General features: G+C 39.5%; 1 protein-coding gene across 3 annotated transcripts in view; it reads right to left on the reverse strand.

The window, feature by feature from the left end:
- Window positions 1-12535, reverse strand: part of MARCHF1 (membrane associated ring-CH-type finger 1) — a 209733-nt gene that overhangs the window by 57165 nt on the left and 140033 nt on the right. For all 3 annotated transcript variants that reach the window (XM_084856384.1, XM_084856383.1, XM_084856385.1), the window contains exon 3: window positions 12475-12525. In XM_084856384.1, the coding sequence (XP_084712510.1) occupies window positions 12475-12525 (51 nt within the window). The remainder of the gene's footprint in view (window positions 1-12474; window positions 12526-12535) is intronic.

Genomic DNA, 12535 nt, shown 5'->3' on the forward strand with positions numbered 1-12535 from the left:
GTGACAGCAGGGGGTGGGTTCCCTCTAAGACTATGAATGTGATGTGTACCAGAACAGCATTTGCTGCCATAGTAACAAGCTCTGCTCAAGCCAGCACCATCCACTTTAATGATGTGCTATTTGAAACTCTCACTGTCCACATAAATTTCATCATTTCTATGTAACACCAGAAATCAAAATAACACTTAAAAAAATCTTTCTAGAGGTTTCAGCACACATATTGATGAGGACTGACAACTATATTAGCATGAGACAGACACTTTTCTAAAATTATTAAATGGAACTTTTATCAAGCTTCATTAAAAAGGGCTAAAATAGTGGAAGTGAAAAAAATGAATATATGAAGAAATCAAGGCAAAAATACTTTTGAGGTCAATATGACTGCACAGAGGAATGAAGATGTTTACGAGGTTATTTTAGGCTTTCATTTTCATTTTAACAAATGGACTCATTAATTAATATTAATATTGTCATAGCTTTTATAGAGTGCATTTTGGGGATGTGCAAGTCAGCTGCTCAATTTAATACAGCATTGTTCACCAAACTGTTGGAAAGATATATGTAACACAGAAAAGTAACCACTTGTATCTCAATCCTTAACGTTGTGATTTTAACTGATGTAACCCTTTCTTGAGTAATACATATGTACTAGAAAGGCGAGGTATACATTTTCATATAATTAATAATGCTTCTATACAAAGTGCACACATACCAAACATTTAGCAGTTTATATAGATTGTTTCCAGGTATGTGTGTTCATGTGTCTAAGTCAAGACTAAATTACAGCAGGATTTTATTTCACACCTATTATATTTACAGTCATTATAAACATCTCCCACACCTTTTGAGTAAATAAGTCAGGCTCTATTGAATATGCATAGCAGTTTTTAAAATATATCCTCAGTTTTATCATAACATCAGTTTAAACAGGTCAAGTGTATCCAGGAACAAAATGCAAATGCTCCAATATAATTTTATTAAACTCTGAAGCTGCAAACCGATTAAAACATTCCATAAACTAGCTATAAAATATAGCAGCTTTAACCTTTTAATCCCATTAAAATCAATGGGCATAACTGGACCCAGAACTGCAGCTGCTGTATTCTTTGGGAGGAAAAAGAGAATTCAAAGTATGGGGGCAAGCAAGAGGGAAATGCCCAAAGTGGTTTAGAGAACAGACAGTGCACAACAAGCTTGCAATACTAGAGAGATCTGTTATTAGAGCAGGGAGACAGGAGTAGGAGGGGCCTCAGCCCAAAACTTTAAAAATTTAGCTCAAAATTTCACCCAGAATTTTACTGGTACACCATCTTTTCCTTTATTATTTGTTACGAGAAGGCCAGCTATCAAATGTTAAGCTTGTAGATGTGGACAACTGGCAGAGGGTCAAGTTAAAATAAACCAAATTGTTCTTTTCACTATAAGCTAAATTTTAAATATGTGCAGTAAAGAGCAGCACAATCATTTTAAGGAATCCACTTTCCTGAGAGAATATTCTAACATGAATAAAGCTATAACAATAACTATTTTTCAGAGCCCTTATAAAATAAATATATTCATCTGTTCAAGTTTTAAAAGCAAATATCAGACCATATATGATAAATCCATACGACCATTTATTAAAAATAAGCACAATATTTTTATGAATTCCTCTTTCTACAGTTTATACTTTCTTCTCTCTGAGAAGAAGCCCCTGAATTATGTTTAGCATGCAGAAAAATAATTAGCAGCATTTCATACAAGAAGCATTTCAGTGGAAGCAGTCAGTCAGTCCCACATACATGTCAACACATTCACAGCAGATTATATTGCAAACAGGAGATTTGTTCTACTGTATAGTCACAAGGGAAAGAAACAAATCAACCAGATCCTTCTCAAGTTGTAATTGTTCTTAGATCAGAGCAGGTAAAAAACAGAGCAGGTAAAAAAAGCATGCTACACACTATAAAATGGTTAGAAATGGGGCCCACCAGCATGGGAATCTCTTGGTGCACATGCAGAGCTGCAAAATCTCCATTTGAAAAATAAAATGTCTTAACATTTTGAGAAAAAGAGTTATCATGCCCCCACTCCCCAGGAGGCAGGGGGAATGAGCAATCCATGTATTTTAGTAAAAAGAAAGAAACACCATCCACATGTCAAAGTGCCAACTAGTGTATTATCAAGAAGAAAATTGGACACCTTCCCACTCTTCTGTCACTTGTGCTGCCGAATCACACACTGCCAAAGCAAGCTCTTTTACTGTGTGAACTTGTCATCAGAAGACTTGTCATCAAAAGAAAGCACTCCATTGTTTGTGCCCTCCTTTGAAGTGTGTATAAATGAGTATCTAGGGGAGCAGTAAATTTAGCATGTGTGTGTGTGCAGATGTGGGGGGAGAGATTTACAATGGCTTGCCTACATGGACAGGTTTACTCTAGAATGCCGCTGCTTTCACAAATTCCTAGTCGCTGCCATACTTGCAGGTGTAATACAGTCAGGGCCAGAAATATTGGAACAAGGATAACTGTTTTGGCACTTGGCCTCTGTACACCACCACATTGAAGTTGAAAGGAAGCACACCCAGAGGGGAGTGAAGTCAGGACTGTCAGCTGTAATTCAAGGGGTTTGACAAAAGTGGGGCACTAACCATTCAGGAAGGACAGCCAGTGGCATACACACACACCCATCGTTGGTGGCTCATACGTAATGGAACAAACCAACATCATTTCAAACTTAAGGATCGCCTTTAATACCTGGATGAAAATCCTTTGCAGTCAATGACTGCCTGAAGTCTGGAACCCATGGACATGACCAAATGCTGACTTTCCTCCCTCGAGATGCTTTGCCAGGCCTTTACTGCAGCTGCCTTCAGCTGCTGCTTGTTTGGGGGTCTTTCTGCCTTCAGTCTTGTCCTCAGTAAGTGAAAAGCATGATCTATTGGGTTGAGATCAGGTGATGGACTTGGCCATTGAAGAACATCACACTTCTTTGCCTGGAGAAACTCTTGGGTTGCTGTTGCTTTATGTTTTGGGCCATTATCCATCTGCAATATGAAGCGGCGTCCTATCTGTTTGGCAGCATTCGGCTGAATTTGAGCAGAAAGTATAGCCCTATACACTTCAGAATTCATCCTGCTGCTTTTATCAGCAGTCAGGTCATCAATAAACACTAGTGACCCGGTTCCATTGGCAGCCATATATGCCCATGCCATCATACTGCTTCCATCATGTTTGACAGATGATGTGGTATGCTTTGGATCATGAGCTGTTCCTTTCCTTCTCCTTACTTTTCTCTTCCCATCATTCTGGTACAAGTTCATCTTGGTTTCATCAGTCCAAAGAATCTTATTCCAGAACTGGGCAGGCTTTTTAGGTGATTGCTGACAATGGCTAATCTGGCCTGTCTGTTCTTGAGCGTTACCAGTGGTTTGCACCCTGTTGCGAAGCCTCTGTATTTACTAGGGATGTCAGAGAAATTCGCCACGAATCTCGGGGAGGCAGAATGCCAGCGCATTTGGCCCCCCCAAATTGGTGGCAAAACGGTCTGCCATCCCCCTGCCCCCCCGGGACGGGACTTACCTTATGCGAATGTCCCTGGCGGCGGCGGCGGCAGCTCCGGCGGCAGTTCGGTGGCGGCTGGTCTTCCAACCGGCCGCCGTCGCCGCCATTTCCAGTAAAAAAAACAAAAACAAAAAAACGTGATAGGCTACGTAAACATTTAAGTAGCCTATCACGGCTAGATTTAAAAAAAATACCGTGATAGGCTATGTAAATGTTTATGTAGCCTATCACAGCTGAGTAAAACAAAAAACAACCCCCCCCCCGCGCGTATGCAAATGGCGGCGCCCATGGGCGCCGCCATTTGCCTTCCTTATTTTGGCATGTATAGTCTACGTAAACATTTACATAGACTACGGCGAAAATAAGGGGAACGCAAATAGCGTAGACGCTACGTTCCCCTTATTTTCGCCGTAGTCTACGTAAATGTTTACATAGACTACACGTGCCAAAATAAGGAACGCAAATGGCGGCGGCCATGGGCACCGCCATTTGCGTACGCGCGTTTGTTTGTTTTTTACTCAGCCGTGATAGGCTACGTAAACATTTACATAGCCTATCACAGCTGATTGCAGGGACACAAATGGCGGCGGCTACGGCCGCCGCCATTTGCATCCCCAGCCAGCCAGGAATTGCGGTGGGAGGGATGGGGTACCTCCCCCCTGGCCAGAATTTCAGGGGGCAGGGACAGGGCACCTGCCCCCCACCACTAATCAAATTTCGGGCAAGGTAAGTGACTTTCGTACATCCCTAGTATTTACATTCATAAAGCCATCTCTTGACTGTAGATGTTGACAATGACATGCCTACCTCCGCAAGAGCGTTCTTGACCTGGCTAGATGTTGTGAAAAGGTTCCTCTTCACCATGAGCAGAATTCTGCAGTCATCCACTTCAGTTGTCTTCTGTGGTCTTCCAGGCCTTTTGCTGTTGCTGAGCTTGCCAGTTAATTCCTTGTTTTTCAGGACGTTCCAAACTGTTGTGTTGGCCACTCTCACTGTTTTGCTATCTCTCTGATGGCTTTATGTTGTTTCCTCAGCCTAATGATGGCCTCCTTCACTCTCATGGACACCTCTTTGGACCGCATGTTGGGAGTTCCAGTGAACAGCTACCAAATGCAAATGTAACACTCAGAACCACCTCCAGGCCTTTTATCTGCTTGATTGGTCATGGGGTACCCAGGAAACAGGCCACACCTGGCCATGCAGCTGCTTGTCAGCCGTTCGTTCCATTACTTATGAGCCACCAACAATGGGTGTGTGTGTATGCCACTGGCTGTACTTCCTGAATGGCCAGTGCCCCACTTTTGTCAAACCCCTTGAATTACAGCTGAAAGTCCTGACTTCGCTCCCATCTGGGTATGTTTCCTTTCAACTTCAATGCAGTGGTGTACTGAGACCAACTGCGAAAACAGTTATCCTTGTTCCAAATTTGTAGCCCTGACTGTATTACTGTAATGTTACCCTCTGATGTAGTATTCACAACCTTGTATCTTGCTCAGTAGCGTGGTCAGAGATGTTTTGTGGCATCAAAATGCAGCTATTTCTTCATTATTCACTTCTTTATTTTCATTCAGACTCAGGAAATTAATTTCTGTATTGGTTTATTCCAAGTGGTTTTCTTTTCTCATCTGATCTTCAGTCTCCCAGTGACCATTATTACAAATCATATTAATCTCCTTCCCTAATCTTCTGTGTCCTTGGCACCAGATACATTATTGAATGGACTGAATATCTATACTATGCTACCTTCTTTTGAAATGTCAACATATATGGCAGCAGTTTGTCAAGAGTTTACGAAATGAACTGAGATGCAACATATAAGCCAATTCATGTATTGGGAGAGGACAGTTTGTGAGAGTGGGGTTTCATGCACACTTGTGTAATATTCAGATCTAAAGAAATCACTTGACATTTTGATTTTGCTGTTGAATTCAGCAAGATGTGGCTTTTTCCCAGAGTGACACACAACAGCCTCGTTCAGACCATTATAAGAATTAGCCACAGCAAGCTCTGAGCTTGCACGCTCTTCCTTCTTCCCTCTCTGGTATGGCTGCAAGCAGGAATTCAGAAGCTTTTGCTTTTGTTTTAGATTAACTGCATAACATCCAAATCCATGCAAACTGTGGTTAAACTTAACTAGGGTTTGTTGAAACAAGTTTTTAAACCATAGTTTTTAAAGTTGACTTGCTTCAACAAACCATAGTTGAGATTAACCTCAGTTTAACATTCTGAAGACATGCCCTACTGCAGTAAATCTAAAACAGAAGTGGAAGCTTCCAATCTCCTTCTCATGGCCACAACCACAAAAGGAAAGGGGAGGAGGAGCATGTGAGCCCACGGGTTGCTGCAGCTCATTCTCATAACTCTAAACCACACTTTAGATGATGCCTGAATGCACTGGGTTAGTTTAGACATAGCACCAAGGTATCACTCACTCGCCCTCCCCTCACAAATGCTGATTAAAATAAATAAAAGTAATTTCTAAAAAATGTAGAGATAATTAGGAGATGCATAATGTAAATCAGAGATGTTCAACATCTTGATCGTGGGGGCCAGGTTCCTCTAGTCAAGATCTTCAGGTGATGAAGCCACCACACTATGATGTGGCCCTTCCCTCCAGCACTTGGCTGTGGAATCTAGCTTGCTTAGGTCAAGAATTTGACAGAGAAGGGCATCTGTCAGGTAGGCAATAGTGCTGTACTACGCACTCTTAATCTGGTCAGAGGAGGAGGAGTGAAGGTGAGAGTCATGTGCTGCTTCTTAGCTTGTAGAAACCCCTCTAACCAGGATCTAAGGTTACTCCAGATGCCTCTGTCTTCCTCATGTCATATCACATTAATTTTTACAACTTTGAAGAGTTGTCTTTGTGGTATGGAGAGCTACTTTTAGGAAGGGAAATTGTCTAAAGTCCAGCTGGTTATCTGCCACTAACTACAGAGTTTTTTCGATGGTGGCCATTTAATTGGAGTCACTAACTTAATTTTTTTTTTTTTTTACATTTTGTATATGCTTGCTTTCACTGATTAATATTTGTACTCAGAGGATTGAACTATTATATATTTAGGTGCAGTTCTGATTCAGGTTTATTAGTAGTCACACTCTACTTTGGTTCCAGTTCATACATTAACTTTTAAAAACTGTATTATAGCATAACCTTTCATTTACAAATTTAAGGATTAAGTGCAGAACACATATAGTATATCTGTTTTAGTTGTTCAGATGTTTTAATAAATTTGCATGAGTTTTTGTGGGTTCCAACCCACTTCATCAGATGCTATAAGTGAAAATGGAGGATTTCTGAAAAGACTGTTAGGCAGATCTTCAGCAAACATTCTATTTCCTTAAAGCGACAGTTACAAACCACAAAATGCAATAAAAGCCTTTATAATGTGCATAGAAACCATAGTCCCTATTGAGCCCCTGATTCACACAATCAAATGTCTTTATTATATCTTGTTCTGCAATCTCATATTCCAAGCAAGCCCCTGATTTCAATTTCTTTACAACTGTCACCCGGATGTCCGTAATGGTATGTCCAGAGAGGTTAAAGTGTTCGCTGACAGGCTTATTGATGTTCTTATGCCTGATGTCTGATTTGTGTTCATATAATCATTGTCTTAAAACAGTCCTGTTTGGTAGATATAAGTGACTTTTGCCCACTTGATCAGGAGATCAAACACACAACATTTGATGATGCACAAGTATATTTGACCTGGATGTGGTGGATAGTTCAAAGAAGAAGAAGAAGAAAGGTTGAGAACCAAAGGACACGCAAATCCTTGGACACACTTAAGTAGCTATTTGAACCCTGACCCAAATCTGTTATTACTAGACCATGAATGGGTCCCCAATGTGGTACCCATGGGCACCCCCATTTTATTTTTTCCATTTTTAAATATACATTCATGGATGTGTATGAATTGCAAAGAACTTTCTAGCAATTATACATGGGTTTCAACAAAAGTGGACCAAATATCCAAATAAGTATCCATTTGAAGGTGGTGTCTATAAGCCACCAACTGAAATACTGAAAGCGTTGTAAGGTTTTCAACGCATCAAAGGAGGTGAGTTTTTGTCCATCCAATGTTGTAATATCAGTCGTTTAGCTGCCAAAAAGGGTGCAGAGAATCCATTTACGCTTACCATTTGTTAATTTCCATGAAGCAGGTAAGTAATTTAAAAGAGCATGTAGTTCAGTAAATATTAAAGACTGTTTCAGTACAACATTTATTTGCAGAATAACCTCCTCTCCCAAAGAAGCACCTATTGGACACTGTCAAAACATATGTTTAAAAGAAGCATTAGCTGTATTGCACCAACAGCAATTAGCCAAATTAGACAATCCCTTATGAAAGAGCTGTTGCAGTGTCCAATAGACACGAAACAAAAGTTTTTGCTGAGTAAGGCACAGCCTAAGATCCATAGACACGAAAGGGAGATGTCAAAGTGGCAATCCATTGATTAGGCATTTTGTGGTTGTGCCGACTGGGAGTCGGGAGATCCGGGTTCTAGTCCCCACTGAGCCATGGAAGCCCATTGGGTGACTTTGGGCCAGTCACAGACTCTCAGCCCAACCTACCTCACAGGGTTATTGTTGTGAGGATAAAATGGAAGAAGGAGGAGGATTATGTATACTGCCTTGAGTTCCTTGGAGGAAAAAAGGCAGGATATAAGTGAAATAAATAAATAAATAAAAATAAATCTCAAATTTTCAAATATGCCCACAGATCCAGAAAGACTGGGGACCCCTGCAGTAGACATATACAACATGATGAAACTCTCCTGGAATGCAGTCTCCCAACTCCTTCATTCAATATTCTTTCTGCATTTTTTAACTGAAAGAGGCATTTTATATTTACTCTTGAACGTTAATTGCCATTCAAGTATTTAGCTCCATCTTTATGTAAGTAAGCCTTTTGTGTCTGAACATAAAATTTAAGATGATGTGACATGGAATCCTATGCATGTTTACTCAGAAGGAAGTCCTGAATTCAGTCAAGCTTACACCGAAGTAAGCATACATAGGATTGCGGCCTAAGACTGCCCATTCCCTAAGAATGGGAGTAAGTCCCATTGAACTCAATAGGATTAACTTTTGAGTAAAAAGGTGTAAGTTTGGGTTGGGTGAGCCTGATAAAGAGTAAAGCCAACACACAGTCTAAATTAGGATTAAACTAATAGAACTAGGCATCATTTTTAATTCAAACCAATTGCCCAGGATGAAAGGTACCTGAGATTTTTATTATTTTTTTGCTTTTATTAAAAGTGCTTTGCTCTTCCATGCCTTCTTTCATCTCAGTATTTCAGGGTATTTTACAAGCTTTAATTAAGCCTCACAAAACCTCTACCATAACTCTAAACCTATTATTTATCCTGCACTATAGTGCAAAGAATTGAAGCTTAATGTTCAAAATTAGAGGTAGAGCTCAAGCTTCTGCTTATATCTCTGGCTGTTCTTACTTAGTTCTAATAATACTAAAGTCCTAAGACTTCCTGTAGCAGTAAACAAGTGCTTAAGGCAGAATGTAGCAGGTATTATCATACAATGTATTATCATCATGTCACAAAAACATAAAAACACAACCCTATATTACAAACTGTAGCAGGATAGTTGTGCTAATCTCTTGTAGAATAAACAAAGAGTCTTGTGACACCATACGCCTAACAATTATATTGTGGCATAAACATTTATGGACTAGAACTAACTTTGTCAGATACACAAAGTGTTTATCAGTTGACAGATACAGAAATATACACAAAATGTGTAAACAATGGCTAACAATGCAAGAGGCACCAATAGGGCCGACTGATACATCTTGTGCAAAGTCCCCAAATATACCAGTTAAGAACAGAGTGAGCCCTCCACAATAGCAGTCACTGGTGATATATCGCAGTCACTGGTGACAGCATTTTTATTGCTGTGCTATTTTAACACTCAAGAGAGACAATTACTTCATGTTACAGGAAATCCAATCGCACTAGAGTCTAAATTCAATAACCATATTTAAACATCTCCATTCTGAACTGGGTCAGCCCATCACTAGTGACAGGTAAGGGCTTATATTCGCCTGCATATCTTCTAACCTTGAGCTCTATATTTTTAGCAGAAAAGCAGGACATAGATTATCTTAAATAAACTCAATATTGTACATCACTCGTTAACAATCTCTTTCTATTGTTTACATAGGGCAAAGACATTAGCCCTATGCAAGAGAATAAACAGACTCAAATCTGACATAAAAAAATGGCAGCACCCAGAAACCAGCGGGTGAACATTTTGGTCTCCTAGGAAAATCTGTTGTTGATCTGAAACTTACATGCTTAGAACAAAAATACGTCAAATGGAGGCATCAGTGTGAAATTAATGAATTATAATACATTATAAAATTTGATTCTATTGAATGTGGATGCCAATGAAATTGGGGTTGTCTTTCCTATTACATAAAGTAGCTGTCTCTCTTACATATTAAATTAGCACAGCAAAAAACCCTGTATCGTCATAGTGACTCCTGTTATGAATAGGACATTGTTCTTTTTTTGCATACTGTTGCTGTCCTTTATATTTCATGGCCCTTGGTCTTACTGTTTACAACCCTTTTCTCTTTGAATTCATGTGTGTGTATATTCTCCAGCTGAGGATATCATTTTATCCAAGCGTATGTCAAAATATTTTCTTTAGTCTTTCAGAGACAACATTACATCTTTTTTGTTTACTTTACAAATGTTATGCTAATACTGCAGGCAGATACATTATCATAAATGTTTGGATAGGCTATGGCATTAAGGCTACAATCCTATACATACTTATATACCAGTAACTCAGACTGAAGATGGTGGGACTTACTTTCAAGTAAATATGCACTGAGTTGTGCTGCATGACAGCTGCTTAACGCACTATATCACACAATTTACAAATATGATTATAATATGCTATAAAGTTGTTTAAAGCAACACAGGATACGTCATGCTTTTCTTTCAACAGTAGACACTTCATTTATCAAAACCACAGTTACACTTGTTCACAATGCTTTGTAGATCCATATCAGAGCAACATTTTATAAATAGATTTCTCATTTACTTTACCTTCTGGATGTCTGGATGTTATAGATGGAACTCGATTCACCCAGAAAAAAATACAAAGTACTAGTGTGTAGGTTGGGTTAAAAGTGACTTCTTAATATGTAGAACAAAATCTGGTTCTCAGCAATACTGCAGATAGACAGTAAATCCAAAGCGGATAATAGCATTCTTTCTAAATGTGTAACTGAAATTACATTAAGTCATTCTTATCTGCTATATTCAGAAAAGTAAAATTGGCTTTTAATATTAATTCTTGCTGTATCATTCTGACAGCATTTTTTTATCATATACACCGCATACTACACAATAGACCTGGCCTGATAAGTCCAGTTTATATGCCGCTGTTCTTATATCACTAGAATTAAAAATAGTCACTCTGATAGTCATGATATTTAAGAAAAAAATATTATATATAGTCATAATATTAAAGAAAAAAAATCTGTGCAGTAACATGAGCAAATGAATACATTTTTATCATAGTACCTTGAATTGTTTAGTTGCCAGAATGAATTTGACAAAGATCTAGAATAAGCTTTTTAATAATTTGCACACTTGTAGGCATATTCACATGTGCGTGCATGCGCGCACACACACAATGTTGATAAAATGTTTTGGGGTAGGCATGATTTACAGTATATTTTTTATGTAGGAAGAGCTGACAACAGATCTAGATTTAGTTTCAAGTTAGGCTGTGTTTTGGGAGTGAGACCTTACAGGTGAAGAGCCATAAACTTCACAGATTTTGTGAGGGTACCTCTTTCCTAATACCTTTAGGCCAGTGGTGGGGAACCTCTGGCCCTTGGGCTGGATCTGGCTCATCAAGCTTCACCACCCAGCTCACCACCTCTCCCCAACAGGACACACTCCCATTCAGTTATATGGTGATACAGGAAAGGTTCCTACATCAGGTTGCTGCTTTTGCCTCTCTGTGAACTAAGAAAGGGGATTCCCCCTTTTCACTGCACAAAGAAGAAAGCACTGCAACCTGACAATGCAGGAAGAGATGTATGTCTTCCTGCATCACCAGATCACTTGGTTTTCTGTCTGTGCACCAAAGAAAGGGTCAGCGCAAAGAGGAGAAACACAGTAAGAAAAAAAAAACTCTGGGGGAGGGAGATAGAGTGAGAGAAATGGGACAGAGAGGTAAGGGGAGAAAGGAAAGTGGGGAGAGAAAACAAGAGAGAGACAGGAGAGGGAGGGAGGAGAATGTTGCTTTGGCTCCACCTATATTTGGTTTTGACCATGCCCACTTTTCAGTTTGGTTATGCCCACATGTGGCAGATGGTGGCCCTGGGAGCGCTATGGAGAAGGAAATGCAACCCTCGGGCTGACAAAGTTTCTACATCCCTGCTTTAGGCCATTTGGAGCAAAGCTTAGAGATACATGGTTTAAAACAAACACAATACTTAGTGTGTGTGTCTGCGTGTGTGTGTAGGTGTTACAATGAAGGAAAGGTGGGCAAGAGAGGAGGTTCTACTGCAGGGATTTTGAAGGCTTCCTCTGATTTGAGTTTGACATTACTCAGAAGTTTTTAAGCCTTTGTGTATGACATTTTAAGAATAAATTTTGAGCAAATATGGCAATGGAACCAGATCTAAGGGATGTTCAGTCTAACCTGAGGGCAACATGTCCAATCAATTTTTAAAATTAAAAATATTAATATTTTTATTACTGCAACAGAATCACAGTATTACAAAGCCCATAGAAACATGCAGCCCAATCTTACGCATATTTACTCAGAAGCAGTTCCCAACTGTCTTGAGCAGGAGTCATTCCCAAATAAGTGTAAGTCAGATTACAGCCAAAATCGCGTGTTTGTCATGATAGGTCTCCCAGAGAATAACTTGTAACTCACCTTTGAAATGTTACTTGATCGACTTGCTGAGCGACCAGGAGATTTCTCATTCTGTAAAGAA

The sequence above is a fragment of the Heloderma suspectum genome, chromosome 5, assembly GCF_057233095.1.
Source record: "Heloderma suspectum isolate Gila_16-S chromosome 5, 16-S_ref, whole genome shotgun sequence".
Taxonomy (NCBI): Eukaryota; Metazoa; Chordata; class Lepidosauria; order Squamata; family Helodermatidae; genus Heloderma; species Heloderma suspectum.